The sequence below is a fragment of the Balaenoptera musculus genome, chromosome 16 (assembly GCF_009873245.2).
Source record: "Balaenoptera musculus isolate JJ_BM4_2016_0621 chromosome 16, mBalMus1.pri.v3, whole genome shotgun sequence".
NCBI classification, from domain to species: domain Eukaryota; kingdom Metazoa; phylum Chordata; class Mammalia; order Artiodactyla; family Balaenopteridae; genus Balaenoptera; species Balaenoptera musculus.
This window is the reverse complement of record NC_045800.1, coordinates 34444176-34463882: the sequence shown is the minus strand read 5'-3', so window position 1 is coordinate 34463882 and position 19707 is coordinate 34444176. Positions and strand designations below refer to the sequence as shown.

The 19707-nt window shown below is 36.0% G+C and overlaps 1 protein-coding gene across 10 annotated transcripts in view; it reads left to right on the top strand.

Annotated features, from left to right (window-relative positions):
- The window catches only part of EXOC6 (exocyst complex component 6), a 205362-nt gene that overhangs the window by 48133 nt on the left and 137522 nt on the right, over positions 1-19707 (top strand). For 8 of the 10 annotated variants that reach the window (XM_036828812.1, XM_036828811.1, XM_036828810.1 and 5 more), the window contains exons 1-6: positions 438-563; positions 1903-2074; positions 3354-3401; positions 3491-3581; positions 6291-6336; positions 10468-10672. In XM_036828812.1, coding sequence (XP_036684707.1) covers positions 451-563; positions 1903-2074; positions 3354-3401; positions 3491-3581; positions 6291-6336; positions 10468-10672 — 675 coding nt within the window. In that variant the 5' untranslated portion in view covers positions 438-450. Of the gene's footprint in view, positions 1-437; positions 564-1902; positions 2075-3353; positions 3402-3490; positions 3582-6290; positions 6337-10467; positions 10673-19707 lie in introns of those variants that run through there. The other 2 variants (XM_036828813.1, XM_036828815.1) reach the window with 1 other exon arrangement.

The window sequence follows — 19707 nt, the reverse complement described above, 5'->3', positions numbered from 1 at the left end:
GACATATTTGAGATGCTTATCAGATATCCAGTTGGAGTGATGCATGAGTTTGAAGTTCAAGGGAGAGGTCAGGCCTAGAAATATAAATTTGGGAGGTGTCAGAGTGTTTATGGAATTTAAAACTCCAAGTCTAGGTGAGATCTAGAGACAGTATAGGTAGAAAAGAGAAGATATCCAAGATCAGAGCCTAGTTCTAGCTTAGCTCTTGAAGGCCCAAGTTCTTAATGATTGCAACCTTATATTGCTGTGTCTAGTGTTATAATAGGTACTCACTAAAAATCTGCCACATGGAGGCTGCCCTCAAGAAGCTTATGGTCTTTGTGGAGAAACACAATATATGACATGTACTTGAAACATTTAAGTTACAATGTAAAGAAATATTTGTATATAACGTGTCAGAGTGAGCAGACTGACTTTTCATCTGTCCTACAGATGAAAAGATTACTTGGCATGGAAATGATTGAAAAAGGCCTGCTGGAGGAAATGGGACTTGAACTGAATCTCAAACCATGGGCAACAGATGGGGGTGCACATTTTTGGGAGGTCCCCAAGACTGCTTTCAGGTTCAGTATGGTCCAGTGGTTAAGACTCTGTGCTCCCAACTCAGGGAGTCCGGGTTTGATCCCTGGTTGGGGAACTAAGATCCCACATACCGCAACTAAGCCTGTGCGCCGCAACTAGAGAAGCCCGCGCGCCGCAACGAAAACCCAGTGCAGCCTAAATAAATAAATAAAATAATAATAATTTTTAAAAAGATACAGATTAAAATTAACAACAGGAGAAGACACATCAGGCAGGATCTAGGAGAGTTCCAGCAGGGAGCTTCCAATTGTCCTTTCCTACTGGAGTCATGTGGACAGCACTTATTTACCCCAGCAATGATGCATGGTAACAGTCATGGAGTATTACTAACCAGGGAAGCTCTCCCAAGCCATGGTGTCTTTTACTGGGGGTTGGTCCCATAGTCACGGCTGACTGCCTGAGTTGTTGACCTTAATCTTCAGCCCCTCCAGAGCTCATACCATGTGGCCCCATGCCCCCATCAACTGTAAATCACATTGTAAGTCACATTGTTAGCTTAGACTATTTGGCATTGCCCAAGGCGCCCAAGTAAACAAAGGCATCTATCAGGCAGGACATTCCAAAGGCTAACTGCCCAGGAGTTGGGGGCAAGGGCCAAACCTTTTTTTGGGCAAGGTTAATCCTTTCCTGCATGGTGGATGGGGAAGTCCCTCAATGTGGAGCCAGCAGGAGCTAAGATACAGTAGGAGTGCAAACATCATGTTTAGAGAACATTGGGGTGATTGCAATATGGCCTTGTACTTGGGAATATGAACTCTGGAGCCAGATTACCAGGATTCATATCCCATATTCATGTTCGTTCCACAACTAGCAACTAGCTGTCACTTGCTAGTTGTGGAATTTATGACAGTTACATAATCTGTAACTTATCTGTAAATTAGCAAGGGTAATAACAATACTACGTTACAGGCTTGTTATGAGGATTAAAGAGTTAATATGTAAAGCAGTCAGAATATGTCCTGACACAGTAAATGCTGTAGAAATCAGGAGTTTGTTCATTCATTCCTTCATCATTCACTTAGTGATTCTTTTTTGAGCACTAGTATGTTGAAGACTCATCTCCTGAGTCTCAGACTTTTATTTCCAGATGCCTAGTGATATATCTAGAGGGCTTGTCGCTCTTTAAATATTAACATGTTCAAAAAGAAATTAAGTATTTTCCACCCAAATTATTTCTGTTAATGTCAGTACTATCAACCTAGTTTGTTTGTTCAGAGATTTTATTTTAAGATATCAGCTCTTGCAGAGATTGGGCTTAATAAAGAGTAAATTTTGGTGAACTGGGAAGTTAATGTTACCTTTCTTTTTGTATATATACAGGTCTGTGTATGATGACCAACCAAATGCACACAAGAAGTTTATGGAAAAGTTAGATGCTTGTATCCGTAATCATGACAAGGAAATTGAAAAGATGTGTAATTTTCATCATCAGGGTTTTGTAGATGCTATTACAGAACTCCTTAAAGTAAGGACTGATGCAGAAAAACTGAAGGTAAGGAATAGTTAAAATTCTATTTACCTTTGCTCTCAAATTACTCAAGTATTAGTTTATAGTGCATATTTACAAATCATTATTAAATGCACTATTTTTAACAAGTGGATTAGTGTACATATTTGGGAATGCTCCAATAATACAGTTGTCATGCTAATGACAGGAGTAATCTCTTTTTTTTTTTTTTGTAAACCAAGTAATGCATTGACTTAACAGGATTTCTTTCCATGCAGGGAATTGAACTCTAAAAATTCACACAATGAAAGGCCTCATTTGGAGTTTTAGAGCTCTAAAGTGACAATTAGTACAATATTGATAAAAAGCTATCTTCTGAAAACTTGTAAAAACTTACTATAAATGATTGTGTTCTCAAAATTATTTAATAATAGTGAAACTGTTTTTTGGTTTTTTTTCTTAGTTTAATAGCAATGTGTAGTTTTCTTAAGGAAAGTTGGTCTACATTTTCTGCCACACAGCAAAAACATTATTTATTAAATGAGACCTGGATTTGTTCTGTCAGAATACAAAGTATTTAGTTATAAGAATTGTCCTATTTATCTTTCTTTACATTTGGAGAGCTTAGCAGCCAGAACGACCCTGGTTCACCAGAGGTTATGATTAGAAAACCATTATATAAAGGATATTCAGATAACAAGAGACCAAATACAGCATCAATGAGGTCACTGAGCATCTTTGTTCAGAAATTAATGAGATTTTTAATAAACCAGAATGTGCTTCCTTACTATGATGACCTAATGAGTCACTTAATATGTGGGAAAATTTGAGGTTGAGCTTTGCCTGCACCTGCAGCATTAAAATGTTGCTGTGGATTGAGATTTCCGTGTTTGATGTTAATCAACCACCCAGTGTTTGCATTCAGCAAAGTATGAATGTTTAATTACCATAAAATGCAATCACCATTTCCTACAGACAGTGAATGGCACATAGACCTCATTGAAGTTATCAAAAAGGGACCAGTGGTCAACTGGGTCAGTGATTTGAATTGTTTTACAGACTTAGGGAAGCAAGTAAAGTTCAAAAATCTAGATTAAATTTGAGAAGTTTGCCACAGAATCTGTTAAAAAGAACTGTCATAAGTAATTGAAGTTAACAAAAGCCCTTTTCAATCAAAAGTTCAAGTTCAAGCTGTAGAGTTAATTTGAATTTGCATTTCTTTGTTCTAAGTTTCTCATGAAGCATGATCTGATTACAAGGGTGAGCAGTTACATCAGGGCAGTTTTATGCGTATTTGTCTAACTAAGGTGAAATTATTTTTAAGGTGCAAGTTACTGATACCAACCGAAGATTTCAAGATGCTGGAAAGGAGGTGAGAAAATGATACATTTTTTTGTGTATTCAATATGTGGATGCAATTTAACTGTTCATTTTAAAATATGGACATTTCTTCTTTTTAAGGTGATAGTCCAAACAGAAGATATTATTCGATGTAGAATTCAGCAGAGGAATATTACAACTGTAGTAGAAAAATTGCAGTTATGCCTTCCAGGTAAGTTAAACTTGTCTATAATGTAACGTTCAGCTTGGTGAAATTGTAATTTAATGGTAGTGTATAGTCATTATTCATTATAGGTATTACAGATTACTTGGTGATTGTCCCCCCCCCCCAAAGCCCATGGTATTCTTTCTTATCTACTTTATTCCCTGAATTTTCATGGTTTTCCTCCTTATTATAAGGCCCCTATTTGATGATCTGTCACATCAGTCTCCTAGAACAACCTCTACCTTTCCATTTCCTTTCTGCCTAGTTTGCCCTTTGTCCCTCCCCAACCCACCCCCTGCCTTTTTTCCCCTCAGAATACTTTCCCATGGAGAGAGTGTCTTTTGATTACATTTTCTTTCATTTTCCTAATTTGCCTAATTTTTTTACCTTTAGTTTTCCATTCTTTTCTTTTTGTCCCTTAAGCAGGTTTGTCTTTGGTCACAATTTCATTTTGCTAATAAGAAAACATCCAAAAGTGCTAGATCTTTTCCCTTTTTCGGTCTTGCCTTTCCTCTTATATTTTGGGAAGACTGACTTTTTAGGTTTCTGAGTTTCTGGTGTCTCTGTTAGGGCTCACATATTACTGGGACATCAAATAAATTCTGAAGAAGCTAACCAGTACTTTCTTTACCTGGATATGCCATGTTCAAACAAAAGGAAACAGGTATATGACATCCTTTTTTAATATAGTAAGCTAAATCTCAGTGTCCCATTTTTTAACTTATTTTTTTTTTTGGAAGGAACCCAAACCTCCATATCCAGGACAATAGAATAAGGTGCTTTGTATAATATTTATATAATGTAAATTTAGCTTAGACTACAAATTATATAAACTGTTAGCATATTTTATTAGCTAAAAAAATTGTTTTCTGACTTGTGAGAATAAAGCTTTTCTTTTTTGTTTTAGAGTCACTGAAATTCTGCTCATCTTAATTTCTAATGGACCAGGGATATGTGCACATTAACTTTGAGTAAATAAAATGTCTGCTTATTATGTTAGGTTTTAGGGTTGAGAAACCTATTTCCTTATAGTAATGCTTAATAATACCTCTTTGTCACCATCAGATACACTGAAATAGTCATGAACACAGCCTCTAGGTTTGAATGCTTTGTCCCTGAATGGTAATAAGCCTAAAAAATTGGGTACTGATGGAATAAGAAAGAGTAAATTCAGCTTATTCAACCCTAGTGGGCTATTTGAAATAGAGAAATAAAGGGAAGTAGAAGTTAGGTTTTTTTTTTTACTGCTACTGTCTTTGCTCTCAAGGCTGGACAGGAAATCTGAGTTCATGTCAACATTGTGTTCTTAATAGCCACATCGAGAACTACCTCCTTTCCTCCATCTATCCTTCTATCTAATTATACACTCATACCTACTTTTTTGTGTCAGGCATTATGGTAGATATTGGAAATATAAAGTTGAAAATGATACACTCCCAGCTCTGAAGGGTCCCACCATCTAATGTGAATAAAGACAAGTAAGCCATTACTGTACAACTGCCTAACTCCTCCTTAGATTAAGAGGAGTATGAGAGGATATAAGAAGTCACAGGGTAAACAATGCATTTTCCTGGTGTATTAGTTAATTAATTATTTTTGAGGAAAGCATTATTTTTATATGAAAACAATATGGAAATAATATAAGGTAGATGTGAAATTTACATGAATTGTTGAGCTAAAGCAGGAGACTTCAAAGAAAGTTTATACTTGTAGCAGCAGTTTTTTAGTCTCTTTCCTAGGTTATGTGTTCACTGTAACGCTTTGGTTGGAAAATGTGAGATATATTGCATTGCAGTAAAGGGACTTTGATAGAGATATACATAGGGTCTGCAGAGTTAGGGCTGGTTCATTATAGCCACCATTGCAGTTTTTATGGTTTTTTCAGGCAGTTAAACAATATCTTTTGTGAACCTGAAGCCCCCTAGGGAGTAGCCATAAGACTGTAAAAAATCTGAAAAAAAAATGTGTCTATCTCTCTTGTCTAGGAAAATGTGAGCTGACTTGATGATCTAACAGTAATTTACCTACTTTATACTTTGAAATTTTACTAAGGATGAATGGTAATCTACATCATTGCATTAAAACCTTTTTGGTGGCAGTGTGTCTTCTTGCTGAAGCTTATAACAATTTTATTGAATAATTGTATTTCTGAACCTTCGATGGAAATGATAAAACAAATATAGATACTTTGCTATGTTTATTTATGCCTTTATTATAATTTACTCTCCGCTGTAAACTTTTGAGTTTTTTCTTTCTCTGTGCGTTCGGTGTAAAATTTTGTTTAGTGAGCTATAACACAGTTGCGTTATTTTATGTGGTATATTGAATCAAAATGAATTAATCTCACTGTTGCTCAACTTTCTCTCTCAAATAACTAAAATCCAAACTTCCACTTCCACTGCAGGAAGAGATATTAGTAAGTTTCTGATTAGGATAATTGTTACTAGGTTGATGTCTCAGTTGTAGGTGTCAGCATGTACAAGTATTCCCAGTTCAATATAATGTATTAACTTATATAACATAATGTTCAATATATATAGAAATTAAAATGTTTTCATTTAATTGGAGTATAAAATTTTATTTGAAAATATAAGCCTAAATCAAGGCACAGAGAAAATTACCGAATTTATATGTTCTTCCCTGCTTTAATTATTTTCATCTCTCAAAATTTTTTTTTATTTTGAAAGCTAAAATAAGTTATATTTTTTAATGCAGTGCTGGAAATGTACAGTAAGTTGAAAGAACAGATGAGTGCAAAAAGGTGAGTTGTTTTCTTTCCTAATTGTTTTTAATAAGAGTTTTTTTTCCTATTACTGAGAGCATAGATGAAATTACTGTAAATTATAGTGAATCATCTGAAGTTTTGCTTTTCTGTGTTTAACTATTCTTTGTTAATGCAATTTGCCCATCAGGATCATTCAATAAAGCAGTCCTTAGCCATTTATTTGTGGATCCTTGTCCTTTGTAATTGATATCAGAGATTGATAATATTGATGAAGAACAAATAGACAACTGAACAGGAATGAAAAAATATTGATTAACTTAACACGTTAACATTGCATACAATCAAAGGCTAAGTGTGTACTTTGTGAAAGCAAAGTGTGGGTAGTTACATTTTGACAATCTGGGCTAGTGTAGTTCATGTTCTCTTTTATAATACACATGAATACATGACAGATGAAAGATAAAGTAATTTAAAGTAGTTTATGAATTGCTGTAGGAGCATTAGATGTAATTATGTTTAAAATGTTTTAAAGATGAACAATTTTAAATTACGTAGAAAAGTTAGAATGAGATGTGCTTGAAATAGGGAAATAATCATTTCTTCTTGTTTATTAATAACTGCTTAATTATCACATCGCAGTATATGCAAATCTATACTCAGATTTGTGTATGTCCTGCTTCATAGTGCTTTACATTGAATTTTATTGGTCTTTACCAATTGGTAGTAATTAGAATGATTTTGTTCCTTCCTAATACATGAGCCATAATCTGTTCTGAAAGAGTCTTTTATTTTATGTGTATATTATAAATTTATTGTATTTTATCTATCAAAGTTGTGCATCCTCATATTTTAAATACAATAACAGTTAATAGTTATGTGTGTTAGTTGCAAAAAAAAACCAGACATCACCTTCCCTTTTTGCCATTCACCATTCCTCCTTCCTAGGGGCAAAAACCTTTACCTCTTTTAAGAAATTATTTTGGTATTTACATTTATGTCATTAAATAACTAACTTTTACTATTACATCTCTATTTTCAAGCTTGGGGCATTATATATTTCTTCAGATATTTCATAATCTAATATTTGTATCTAAATTTACCCAGTTGTCCCCCAAATGTCTTATATCTTCTTTTCCTTCCTGAAATGTTGGTTAGTATGTATTTTTTTGTCCCTGTAATCTAGAATAGTCTTTCCACTTTTCTTTGTTTTTCATGAAAAACAAAGAAAAGGTTAGTTGTCTTGTAGACCAGGGCATTTTGGATTTGTTTGATCATTCTCTCATGATTAGATGCAGGTTACATGTTTTTGGCATGAGTACAACATAAGTGGTATTGTGTATGACATCAGAAGGTATATGCTATCAGATTATCTCTAGGTTATCCTAAATTTGATCATTTGCTTAAGGGGATGGCTATCAGATTTCTTAAGAAAAGGTATATTTTTCTCTTTGCAATTAATAAGTAATCTGTGGGGGGTGATATTTTGAGTCTTGTTTCTTGACAATCTTTCACCCAGTGGTTTTAGGATTTTTATTTTAGTCACTTATCACATTGGGGTTACAAAATGGTGATTTTTATACTTCTTTCATTCCTTTAACATTTATTAGCTGACTTTTTTATGTAAAGAACTTTTCCTCTTTTTAGCTCTTTGTTTTTCTGATTATCACTATGGACTCACAGATTTTTAAAAAATAAATGAGTTATAATCTGTAATTCTCTTTATTCTTTTTGATGCACAAATTGTCCCCAGTTTGGCTAGGGGAACCCCTTAAGCCAGTTCCTGTGTCCTCATTTGTCTTTGAGTGCTTTCTTGCTTATCATACAATGAGTAAGATGTTCCAGACTCATGTTGTACTTTTCTTGCCCTAGATCTGGAGCCATCCTCCAAAGTACAGCTCCTTTTAGTGAGTAATGGTATTTAGAAACTAAGATCTGCATCTGCATGCTAGGTAGGCTTATTATATAACACACACACACACACACACACACACACACACATACACACTCTGTCTTTCATGCCCTCCAGCTTCCACGTTTGCCATTGAGAAGTTTGAAGTCATTCTGATTTCTCATCCATAGTTTGTGACCCACGTTTTCTCTCTTTTAGATTCTTCTCTTTGTCATCTGTGGTCTGTAATTTCCTGGTGTGAGCTTTGATGTGGGTGGGTCTGTTTACTTCCATTGTGCTGGGTACTTAGTGAACCTACTTTTTTTTTTTAAGTGAAAGTGAGTTTATTTTTAAAATTTTTTTTAGTTTTATAAATTATTTATTTATTTATGGCTGCGTTGGGTCTTCATTTCTGTGCACGGGCTTCCTCTAGTTGCGGTGAGTGGGGGCTGCCCTTCGTTGCGGTGCGCGGGCTTCTCATTGTGGTGGCTTCTTTTGTTGCGGAGCACAGGCTGTAGGCACGCGGGCTTCAGCAGTTGTGGCATGTGGACTCAGTAGTTGTGGCTCGTGGGCTCTACAGTGCAGGCTCAGTAGTCGTGGCACATGGGCTCAGTTGCTCCCTGGCATGTGGGATCTTCCTGGACCAGGGATCCAACCCGTGTCCCCTGCATTGGCAGGCGGACTCTTAACCACTGCACCACCAGGGAAGTCCCTCTTTTTCTTCTTTAAAAAAATTATTTTTTGTCACACAGATATCAGTGTTTTAAGTCAGCTTGGATGTACCAAGGTCTCTGTTAGTCCAGTGGTTGGGACTCGGAGCTCCCACTGCAGGAGCTTCTTCCCAACCCCGGGCTCGTGAACCAAGATCCTGCAAGCCCCGTGGGGTGGCCAAAAAACAAAAAACAAAAAAACAATAACAAAGTAAAAAATAAAATTAGACTAGGAAACTAACAGATATGTTAGAAAGAATGTAAAAATAAAAATATAGTTGAATCAACAACCGGAAGGTACATCAGTACCACAATAGTAAGAGGAGGAGGGAAAAGGAAAAAAAAAGGGGGGGGAGCGAGGCCTTGGATGTGGAGGGCGGGGCCTAAGCAAGGGCGATGTTTGGGCGGTGGGTGGGGCCAATGCTCAGGACCCACAGGGCTGGAAAAGGCCCTGGGGGCTGTGGGGGGTGGGGCTTAGGCTCAAGGAACAGAAGGGTCCCAGGCGTGCCCCCCACCCCTGGTCTCAGAGGGCGGGGGACCTCACCTGGGAGCCCAGCAGACTTCCTGGGCTCCAGTGGTCGGGGCAAACACCCTCCTCTCCTCTCCTGCTCCTCCGTGCCGGAGGGCCCCTCCCACCTGCCTCTCCTGATCTCCCCAGCCTCCCTCCTATGCCCCCAGGACCTGCGCGGCCTGGATGGGGCTTTGGAGGTGGGGGGACAGGCTTGGGAGCTCAGCAGGCTCCCCAGGCCCAGTGGGCCAGGCATCGCCCTCAGCTCCTCTCCCACTCCTCCTGGAGAGTCCCTCCCACCTGCCTCTCCTGATCTCCGCGGCCTCAGGGGCGCCGATCCTGTCTGGCCTCCACTTCTCCTCCCCCCTCAGTCCCCCTACCTCCAACTGGTTCACTCCCATCTCCTGGGGCGTCACAGTCCCGCACCAGTGGCTGGCAGGCGCCCTCGTTGTGGGGAGGCGCTAACTCCACGTCTTTCCACACCGCCATCTTCACCAATGCTTTTATGAGTAATAGGCATTCAAAAAATATTTTTTAAATTGAAAAAGAATTACTCTATTAATGGCTTTTTAAATGGTTGTTGTGACACAATATTATTTCTAATTGCCTTAAAGAGTGTAAAATTTTCCAAAAAATTTTTCTTAAAATATATTTTACTTTAATTTGATTTAAACCTGTGCTGTGTACTTTTTTGATGGTAGGGGATGTAGATGGGAGAGATATGAAATCATATATCAAATAACTAAATATTCTAATTAAAAATTTTGGAACTATTATACATATATACATTTAAGGCATTGTGATGACTATGATAATGCTTGTGATGTTATAGATTTAGATGAAATGAAGTAAAGAAGTTGTTTGTTAGTGAATTTTCATCCTGCAACTTTTTCATATGGTTTATAGTTTGTGCTTAGTAAATAGAAATAAATGTTAATTTATTTTATTTTTACTATAACAATATCCTTTTTGTTGGGAGTGTTGGAGTGATTATTTGGACTTACTTGTAAAATAAATGTAATAAGAACTTTTTATAGAGTGTTCTTTTTAACTTCTCACAGGTATTATTCTGCTCTAAAAACTATGGAACAATTAGAGAATGTGTATTTTCCCCGGGTTAGTCAATACCGGTTTTGTCAGCTAATGATAGAAAATCTTCCTAAGCTCCGTGAAGATATTAAAGAAATCTCCATGTCTGATCTCAAAGACTTTTTGGAAAGCATTCGCAAACATTCTGACAAAATAGGTGAAACAGCAATGAAACAGGTGAGACTAAAAAGTAGAATTTTATTTATTTATTGAAGTATAATCGATTTACAGTGCTGTGCCAATCTTTGCTGTACAGCAAAGTGACTCAGTTTTACACATACAGACATTCTTAAAAAGGAGACTTTTAATTTAATGTTAGTTAATAATCTAGGTTATAGAATATACCCAGAGTTTACATTTTTAATTACATAAAATACTTGTTTTTGTTTAGTTTTAACCTTTTCTTAGCTTTCCTTATTCTTGTTTAGAATGGATTTCATCAGCATTTCTTCTTTGGTTGCAGTTATTCCTTATTTAATTAAGTAAAGTTGATCTAACTTGATTCACCAACTGATCTCTCAGCAATCTTCCCATTATGTAGTATCACATTAACTTTTTCAGCAGTCAAATTTGGTATAAAATTAGCTAAAAAGTGGCAGCCACAGAGGCAAGTGGGAGCCCTTTTATGCTAAGGTTATAAATTGTTCTCTTTTTAAAGCAAATTGAAAGTATTATCTTTGAATTAACTCCTACAGCTCAGTAACAAAAAGGCAAACAATGGGAAAATATTTGGCAGTTATAAAATTAATGTACCTACCTTTTGAGTCAGCAGTTCCTCTCCTAGGTATTTACCAATGAGAAATGAAAGCGCATCCTCACGATGCTCGATGCTCAGCAGCTTTGTTCACAGCTAGCCAAAAACTGGAAACAAGCCAAATGGACATCAAAAGGAGAATGGATACACAAATTGTGCTATACTCATGCAATAGAATATTACTTAGCAATAAGAAGGAATGAATTTCTGATATGTCTAACAACACATATGAATCTCCCAGACATTATGCTGAGATACAGAAGCTGGACACAGAAAAGCACACACTTATATCTATTTGCATGCAATTCTAAGGCAGGCAAAACTAATTTAAGGTTAAAAAAAAAAAAAATCAACACAGTAGCTGCCTCTGGGTGGGGAGATTGCCTGGGAAGGGACACAAGGGAACTTTCTGGGGAGATGGAAATGTTCTATACCATGACAAAGTATATCCGCTTGTCAAAATTGTATAGTTAAGATCTGTATATTTTAATGTATGCAAGTCTTATCTGAAAAAAAATTGTAAACAATGCATGGGGTGTTTGTGGCGTGTGTAGGTAAAGACATAGATGAAAGAAGGATGTATAAATATTGTTGAAGATAGGTGATGTGAGCTTGAGAGTTCATTATATTAATCTGTTTACTTTGTATTTGAAATTTTCAGTAATAAAAGGTTTTAAAATTATTTAAATGAATTAAAACTTATGAGTTCGCTGTTAAAACCCCCCAATAATCACAATGTCATAGAAATAAAACTATGTTCATCATGCTTTCTAACTCCTGATTTTTTCTCAAGTATTACAAACTACTTTAGAGAAGCTTAAAATTTTTAATTAATTATTTATTTATTTGGTTGCGCCAGGTCTTAGTTGCGGTAGGTGGGCTCCTTAGCTGCGGCTCCAGGGCTCCTTAGTTGCGGTAGGTGGGCTTCTTAGTTGCAGCATGCGAACTCTTAGTTGTGGCATGCATGTGGGATCTAGTTCCCTGACTAGGGATTGAACCTGGGCCGCCTGCATTGGGAGAGCGGAGTCTTATCCACTGTGCCACCTGGGAAGTCCCTCTTTTCTTTTTTTTAAAATTGAAGTGTTGTTGGTTTACAGTGTTGTGTTTCTGGTTTACAGCAAAGTGATTCAGTTATACGTATATATATTCTTTTTCATGTTTTTTTCCATTACGGTTTATTACAGGATATTGAATACAGTTCCCTGTGCTAAACAGTAGGACCTTGTTGTTTATCTATATTATATATAGTAGCTTGTATCTGCTAATCCCAAACTCCTAATTTATCCCTCCCCCACCCCCATTCCCCTTTGGTAACTCTAAGTTTGTTTTCTGTGTTTATGAGTCTGTTTCTGTTTTGTAAATAAATTCATTTGTATCATATTTTATATTCCACTTATAAGTGATGTCGTATGGTATTTGTCTCTTTATTTTCTTCACTTAGTATGATAATCTCTAGGTCCATCCATGTTGCTGCAAATAGCATTAATTCATTCTTTTTATGGCTGAGTAGTACTCCATTATATATATATACACCACATCTTCTTTATCCCTTCATCTGTTGATGTACATTTAGGTTGCTTCCATGTCTTTGCTATCATAAATAGTGCTGCTGTGAACATTGGGGTGCATGTATCTTTTCGAATTAGAGTTTTCTCTGGATATGGCCCAGGAACGGGATTGCTGGATGTTATGGCAACTCTATTTTTAGTTTTTTAAGGAACCTCCATCCTTTTTTTTCCATAGTGGGTGTATCAATTTACATTCCCACCAACAGTGTAGGAGGGTTCCCTTTCTCTAACACCCTCTACAGCAGCATTTATCATTTGTAGACTTTTTAATGATGGCCATTCTGACTGGTGTGAGGTGAACCTCATTGTAGTTTTGATTTGCATTCTCTAAGTATTAGCAATGTTGAGCATCTTTTCATGTGCCTGTTGGCCATCTGTATGTCTTCTTTGGAGAAATGTCTGTTTTAGGTCCTTCTGGCCATTTTGTTGATTAGGTTGTCTTTTCATTTTTCTAATTAAAGACATATGTCTGTATCAGATTATTGCCACAGCAAGGAAATTTTTTTTTTAAACTTTATTTATTTATTTATTTTTTGGTTGTGTATTGGGTCTTCGTTTCTGTGCGAGGGCTTTCTCTAGTTGCGGCAAGTGGGGGGCCACTCCATCATCGCGTGGTGCGGGCCCTCTCACTGTCCGCGGCTCTCTTGTTGTCGGAGCACAGGCTCCAGACGCGCAGGCTCAGTAATTGTGGCTCACGGGCCCAGTTGCTCCGCGGCATGTGGGATCTTCCCAGACCAGGGCTCGAACCCGTGTCGCCTGCATTGTTAGGCAGACTCTCAACCACTGCGCCACCAGGGAAGCCCAGCAGAGGAAATTAAAATTCAGTATATGAAGTTTCTTCCTATTTTAACTTTTAAAGGATTGCCTATAAATCAGATAATCTCCATTATATTTCTGTTAATTGTCTCAGCTTTACACAGTATTATATTCTATGTTAATTTGCCTTGTTTAATAGATTATTTTACTTTGAGGATGTATTGATTTTGAAAATTCTTTACCAAGATGAATTTACTTTAAAAAATGAAAACTATGTACAATAATGTAGGACTTGTGAGGATATACAATAATGTTTTTTAAAAGTTGTCTCATTTTTTTTTTCTTTTTTTTTTTTTTTAAAAGTTGTCTCATTTTTAAAAAAATTTGTAGTTAAGTGTTTCTTACCTGTAGATGGACTATAGCAGATTTTCTTTTCTTTCTTTCCTTTTTTTTTTACTTTTCTCATTGTTTTATTATTATTTTTTAAATTTTTATTTTTTTATTGAAGTATAGTTGATGTACAATGTTATATAAGTTACAGGTGTACAATATAGTGATTCACAATTTTTAAAGGTTATACTTCATTTATAGTTACTTTAAAGTATTGGCTCTATTCCACATGTTGTACAATATATCCTTGTAGCTTATTTTATACCTAATAGTTTGTACCTCTTAATCTCATACCACTATATTGCCCCTCCCTCTTCCCTCTCCCCACTGGTAACCACTAGTTTGTTCTCTGTATCTGTGAATCTGCTTCTTTTTTGTTATATTCACTAGTTTGTTGTATTTTTTAGATTCTATGTATAAGAGGTATCGTACAGTATTTGTCTTTCTCTGAATTCTTTCACATAGCATAATGCCCTCCAAGTCCATTCATGTTGCTGCAAATGGCAAAATTTCATTATTTTTTATGGTTGAGTAGTATTCCATTGTGTGTGTGTGTGTGTGTGTGTGTGTGCGCCTGTGCATCTATATCTCACATCTTCTTTATCCATTCATCTGTGTATTGGACACTTAGGTTACTTTCATATCTTGGCAATTGTAAATAATGCTGCTATGAACATTGGGGTTTATGTATCATTTCTAATTAGTGTTTTTGTTTTTGCTTTTGGATGTATACCCAGGAGTGGAATTGCTGGATCATAGGGTAGCTCTATTTTTAGTTTTTTGAGAAACCTCCATACTATTTTCCACAGCAGATGCACCAGTTTACATTCCCATCAACAATTTACAAGGGTTTCCTTTTCTCCATATAGCAGATTTGATTTTCAAATTATTTTGATAGTTATCTCTTGTTAGGATTAGTTAAATACTTGGTTGACAAAAATTCTTTTTTTTTGTTTTTTTTTGTTTTTTGACTGTGCTGAGTAGCTTGTGGGATCTTAGTTCCCTGACCAGGGATCAAACCCAGGCCCTGGTAGTGAGAGCACTGAGTCTTAACCACTGGACCTCCAGGGAATTCCCCCAAATATCTTTGTTTGCTGTAAGTAAGAAGAAGCTACTAAGCAGAATTTAAACCACACTTTTTGCCTCTCTTTTCTATGAAAGCTAGGCCTGGGGCTATTTTCCCTACCATTGGGATGGTGGGAATATGGTTAGTTGTGGGTGGTGTTATAGGAACAGAAATAGTAGAAGTGTAGGCCAGTGAGTTAGAGTTTGAACATCACATTAGTAGCCTGGAAAAAATAAATATTAAGAAAGTGTAAGAGAGTAAGATTTGAAGCCAAGTTCAGGAAGAGAATCCAGAGATTCTGAATCTAGATAATACGGTTATTCCAGAGAACTATATAGGTTAAGATAGCCCCGGTAGAACCAAAAGATTGGATATTAACTCACTGTTAAGCCAGAATAAAGTGCGGGATTTCATAGTTTTCCTCTGAAGAGATCATCTTTCTCCTCCACTGTTGACACTTCAGCACTTCAAGATGCTCACAGGACTGCTGGTACATTTTATGCTAAAATGGGAGTCAGAGGAGCAATTGGTTCTTCCCATAGCACCTCCCATTATTCTCAGGATCTTAAGTCTTCCTGAGTGATTGCCTCTGATCAGTGAATGTTCTTCCCCACTGGTGAGCTCTTCAACTTTATGTTCTTGCCTTCAGTATCTTGCCTTCTTGTTTTCAGTACTTTTTCTCCTACATCTGGACAAGGAATTCTGTGTATGCCATGGGGATAAAAAACAATCACATGGAAGATTTTTCAGTGTGAAGATGTGAACAGTAGTTTAAAGTTCATGTTCCATTATACATTTTAATTAAGAGTTTCATTATTAAACTTATTCTCTCTGACCTGTTTTTCGTAGACTGGTTTTGGACTTTTTCTACCTAGGCAGTCCACCAAATCATGGGCTCTAGGACTTAAGGTTTATGAGAATTTCCTGCTGGGCAGGAATAGACTCTTCCTGGTTCACCACTATTTTTTTTTTTTTTTGTATAAACAATCAAGCTCCCTACCTCTGCAACCAAAAGACAGCTGTTTTATACAGAAGCCTTTCCTAATCATCTGTCTATAGGGATTTTTTCCTTACAATTTTTCCTTTAGAAGGTGTCTCCCACGAAACTGAGAGGTTAGAGAGTTTTCTTATGATGGAACAACTAGAGTCCTTAAGATCTGATAAGAAAATTTGTGTTTTGTTCAATTTGGTTTCCCTTCTTGCACCCATTTAATATCTTGTGGTTGTTTTGAGCATTGGAAGCCTTCTGGAGTCTCTCATAAAGTGTCAGAATCACAGTTTGGTTCTGGAATCTCCTTAGGTGACATAAATGGAAACCTTGTACTTTGCTAAGTAGCTCCCTCCCTTGGAGGTTCTCTGTATCTTTTTTTTTGGTTCTCTGTATCTTGTGTTTAATTCTGTGATCTCATATCCCATTTATGGATTTGCTTGTTATATATTCACTCGAATGTCCTATAGGCACTTCAAACCTAGCATTTCTGAAAGTAACCTCATTATCTTCCCACTAAATCTGTGTTTTCTGTATTTCCTGTCTCAGATAGTAGTATCTCCTATTTTCACAAGCCAGAAACTGGGGAGTACTTTAGACTTTTCAGGAGTATTTATACTCTAAGTAGTTTGTTACAAAGTCCTACTTAGTAACTATCAATTTTACTTCTAAATATCTGTAGATTCTGTATCCTCTGCTGTACATACCCAGACTGTTGTTATATCAAATTAAGTATTCTCCTTATCTCTAGTCTTTTCTCCTTTTGCTTATTATCCTAAAATTCAAGTATAACCACATCACTCACTCTTCAGTGATTCCCAGTTACTCTTTACCTAAGTTCAGATTCCTCAGCATGAAACAAAAGCCTCATCTCTGGATACTCCCTGTGTGCTACAGAAGTACACATCTCGTAAATTTTTGACTACACTGGTTGTTTCCTCTACCTAGAATGCCTTCCATTCTTCTAAATTTTCCAGTCTGATGAATTGCTGCTTTTTTCCCCCCAAAAGCTGACTTAAGTATCACTTCATCTGTAAAATCTACCTTCCTCTGTCTCACTACTGCTAGCAAGAGATGGTCTCTTCCTCCTCAGTGCATATGTCTGTTGTACTTTTCACACTACATTATAATTGCATATTTTGTGTTTTTAACTGGACAGTGAGTTTTTAAAGTGAGGGGATATATCCTATTTATTTTTACCTTCCTGAGATCTAGCACTGTGCCTAGCATGAGATGCACAAAAAGTTTTTTTTTGAAGGAATTTAGAGCTGAGCTTTAGCTTCTCTAAGGAGAATTTTTTAAAGTAGAAGGCAGACTTGCATTTGTAGTGTTTTTTTTTTTCCTCATTCTAATGTGATAGATGAATCCACTATGAGTAGTCTGATGCTTAATTTGTCATTGAATACCTAAAGTTCATAGTCTCAGTTAACATTTTCATATTATATCCCCTGGCACACATTTTAATAGTGTTCTTTAGGGGAAAACGGGACTAAATGGTCAAATAAGTTTTGGAAACCTGGGTTAAATAAAGTTAAGCATATTTCTTATGAATTGTAAATCCCCTGGAAGGGAGGTAAAGTATGTAATATTTATCTTACTTATATGAGCATAGAACCCTTTTTTCAAGGAGTATCTATTGATAATGTGTGAAATGTTAGTTTTGTACATAACACTGTTTGGAAGCAGTGTTCTAAATAAATGTTTTTTTACTCTGAAAACCAAAAATCGTAGACAAAATAAGTTTGGGCACAGAGGGAGAAAGGGAATTCTGATTTTTTTTCCAGTGAGTAGGTTAATAATGGTAATGGAGGAGAAGAGATAATGATTTTCTTAAGCACAAGTCTCTGGAGCCAGCCTTAAGGTCTAGGTGAGGGCAGAGCTAGATTTCTGTGATTTGCATGGTCTGATTACCTGGGATTAGAAAGGTCTGATTGGCAGTAGTGTATTCCTCAGAGAAAATTCACCCTAAAGAGGCAGTGGGTAAACTTTCTACATGCTAACAGAACAGAGTAGCTACAATCTGACCTATCACAACAGAGGGAATGTTCCACTAATATGCATTATGTAAGGAAATTAAAATCCTGGAATTAAGCCTATGTTTTTTTCAATCTCTGATAATGAAGTTCTGATAGTGAAGTATCACTAAAATGCGTAAAAAAAAAAATAAGGCTTCTCAACTTATTCATCTGTATAAATGTTCATTTTTGTCAATAATTAAGTCAGTTGTGGGATAACAGCTTCTGCATTCCTAGTCTTCACAAGCTGTGGTCATTTTCTGTGGAAAATAAAATAAGCTTGCAACTTGATACCGTGGTTCCTTCTGTGAGGTTAGTAGACATTTTTCTCTACGAATAATCCATTGGAGTTAAGGCAGCATATTTTATGTATGTTCCTGTATGTATCATATCTTTTAAATTTTTCTAGTGTTTTTAAATTAATGTATTTGGTTTTTCTCTTAAAAAAAAATTAATGGTAATTGTTTTGTAAAACCTTGACAGTGCTCCAAACCAAAGGTCATTAAAATAATTGAATCATTATTTGACCTGAATCACTCAAAGGAAGAGGAGTATACTCATTGGTAATTGATATAAAGCTTAACTCTAGGATGCAAAACAAAGTCTAAATAATGGAACTATTAGACATAGACTTTAATATTAATTAATTAATATTGGCATGGCCAGAAAGTTCATTCGGGTTTTTCCTTAAGATGTTATGGAAAAACCCAAATGAACTTTTTGACCAACCCGATGTATTCAAGGAATTATAAGACAAGATTGAGAATTTGGAGATCATTGGAAACCATAAAGCAAATCATCTGGAGATTCTAAAACTGAAAATACATTAACAAATTAAGAACTCATCGTATAGGAGGCAGAACATATTAGATACAGCTGAAGAAAGAATTAATGAACCAGAAGATAGGTCAGAGGAAAATATCCAAATTGCAGCTCAGAAAGACAAAAGAATGGAAAGTACAGGAAAGAGATTAGAGACATATGGGGTAAGGTGAAAAGGTTTAATGTATATGTAATTATAGTCCCAGAAGGAGAAAAGAGAGAGAATAGGGCATAAAAAATATGGACAGACCCTGAAGCCACAAAAGTGCTATGAATTCTAAGCAGAAGAAATACAAACCCATATTTAGGCATATAATAGTAAAATACTGAAAACTAATGAAGAAAAATTTTAAAACAGCCAGAGGAAAAAATGTATTATCTTCAAAAGGACAATAATAAAATCAGTCAATAGCTGACTTCTCAGCAGAATCAATGGAAGCCAAAACATAGTGAAAAGTATATCTGAAGTGCTGATAAGCCTTATGTGTCAACCTAGAATTCTGTACCCAGCAAAAATCTTTTAGAAATGAAGGTGAAATGAAGGTATTTTTCAGATAAATAAAAACCTAGAGAATTTTTTTCTAGCAGACCTGCACTAAAGGAAATATTAGTGTTTTCAGACATAAAATCATCCCAGTTAGAAGGCCAGAGATGCAGAAGTAAATAGAAAGGGCAACTATTTGGGATAAAACTACATATCTATTGGCTGTATGAAACAAAATCATCTTACGAGGTTTACGTATGTATAGAATTAACAGTGTGAAACAAGAACCACATTTAAGTTGGGAGGGGAATTGATATGAGTTTTAAAAACTCTGTTAAATTATGCTGCTTTAAGAAGACATATCTTACA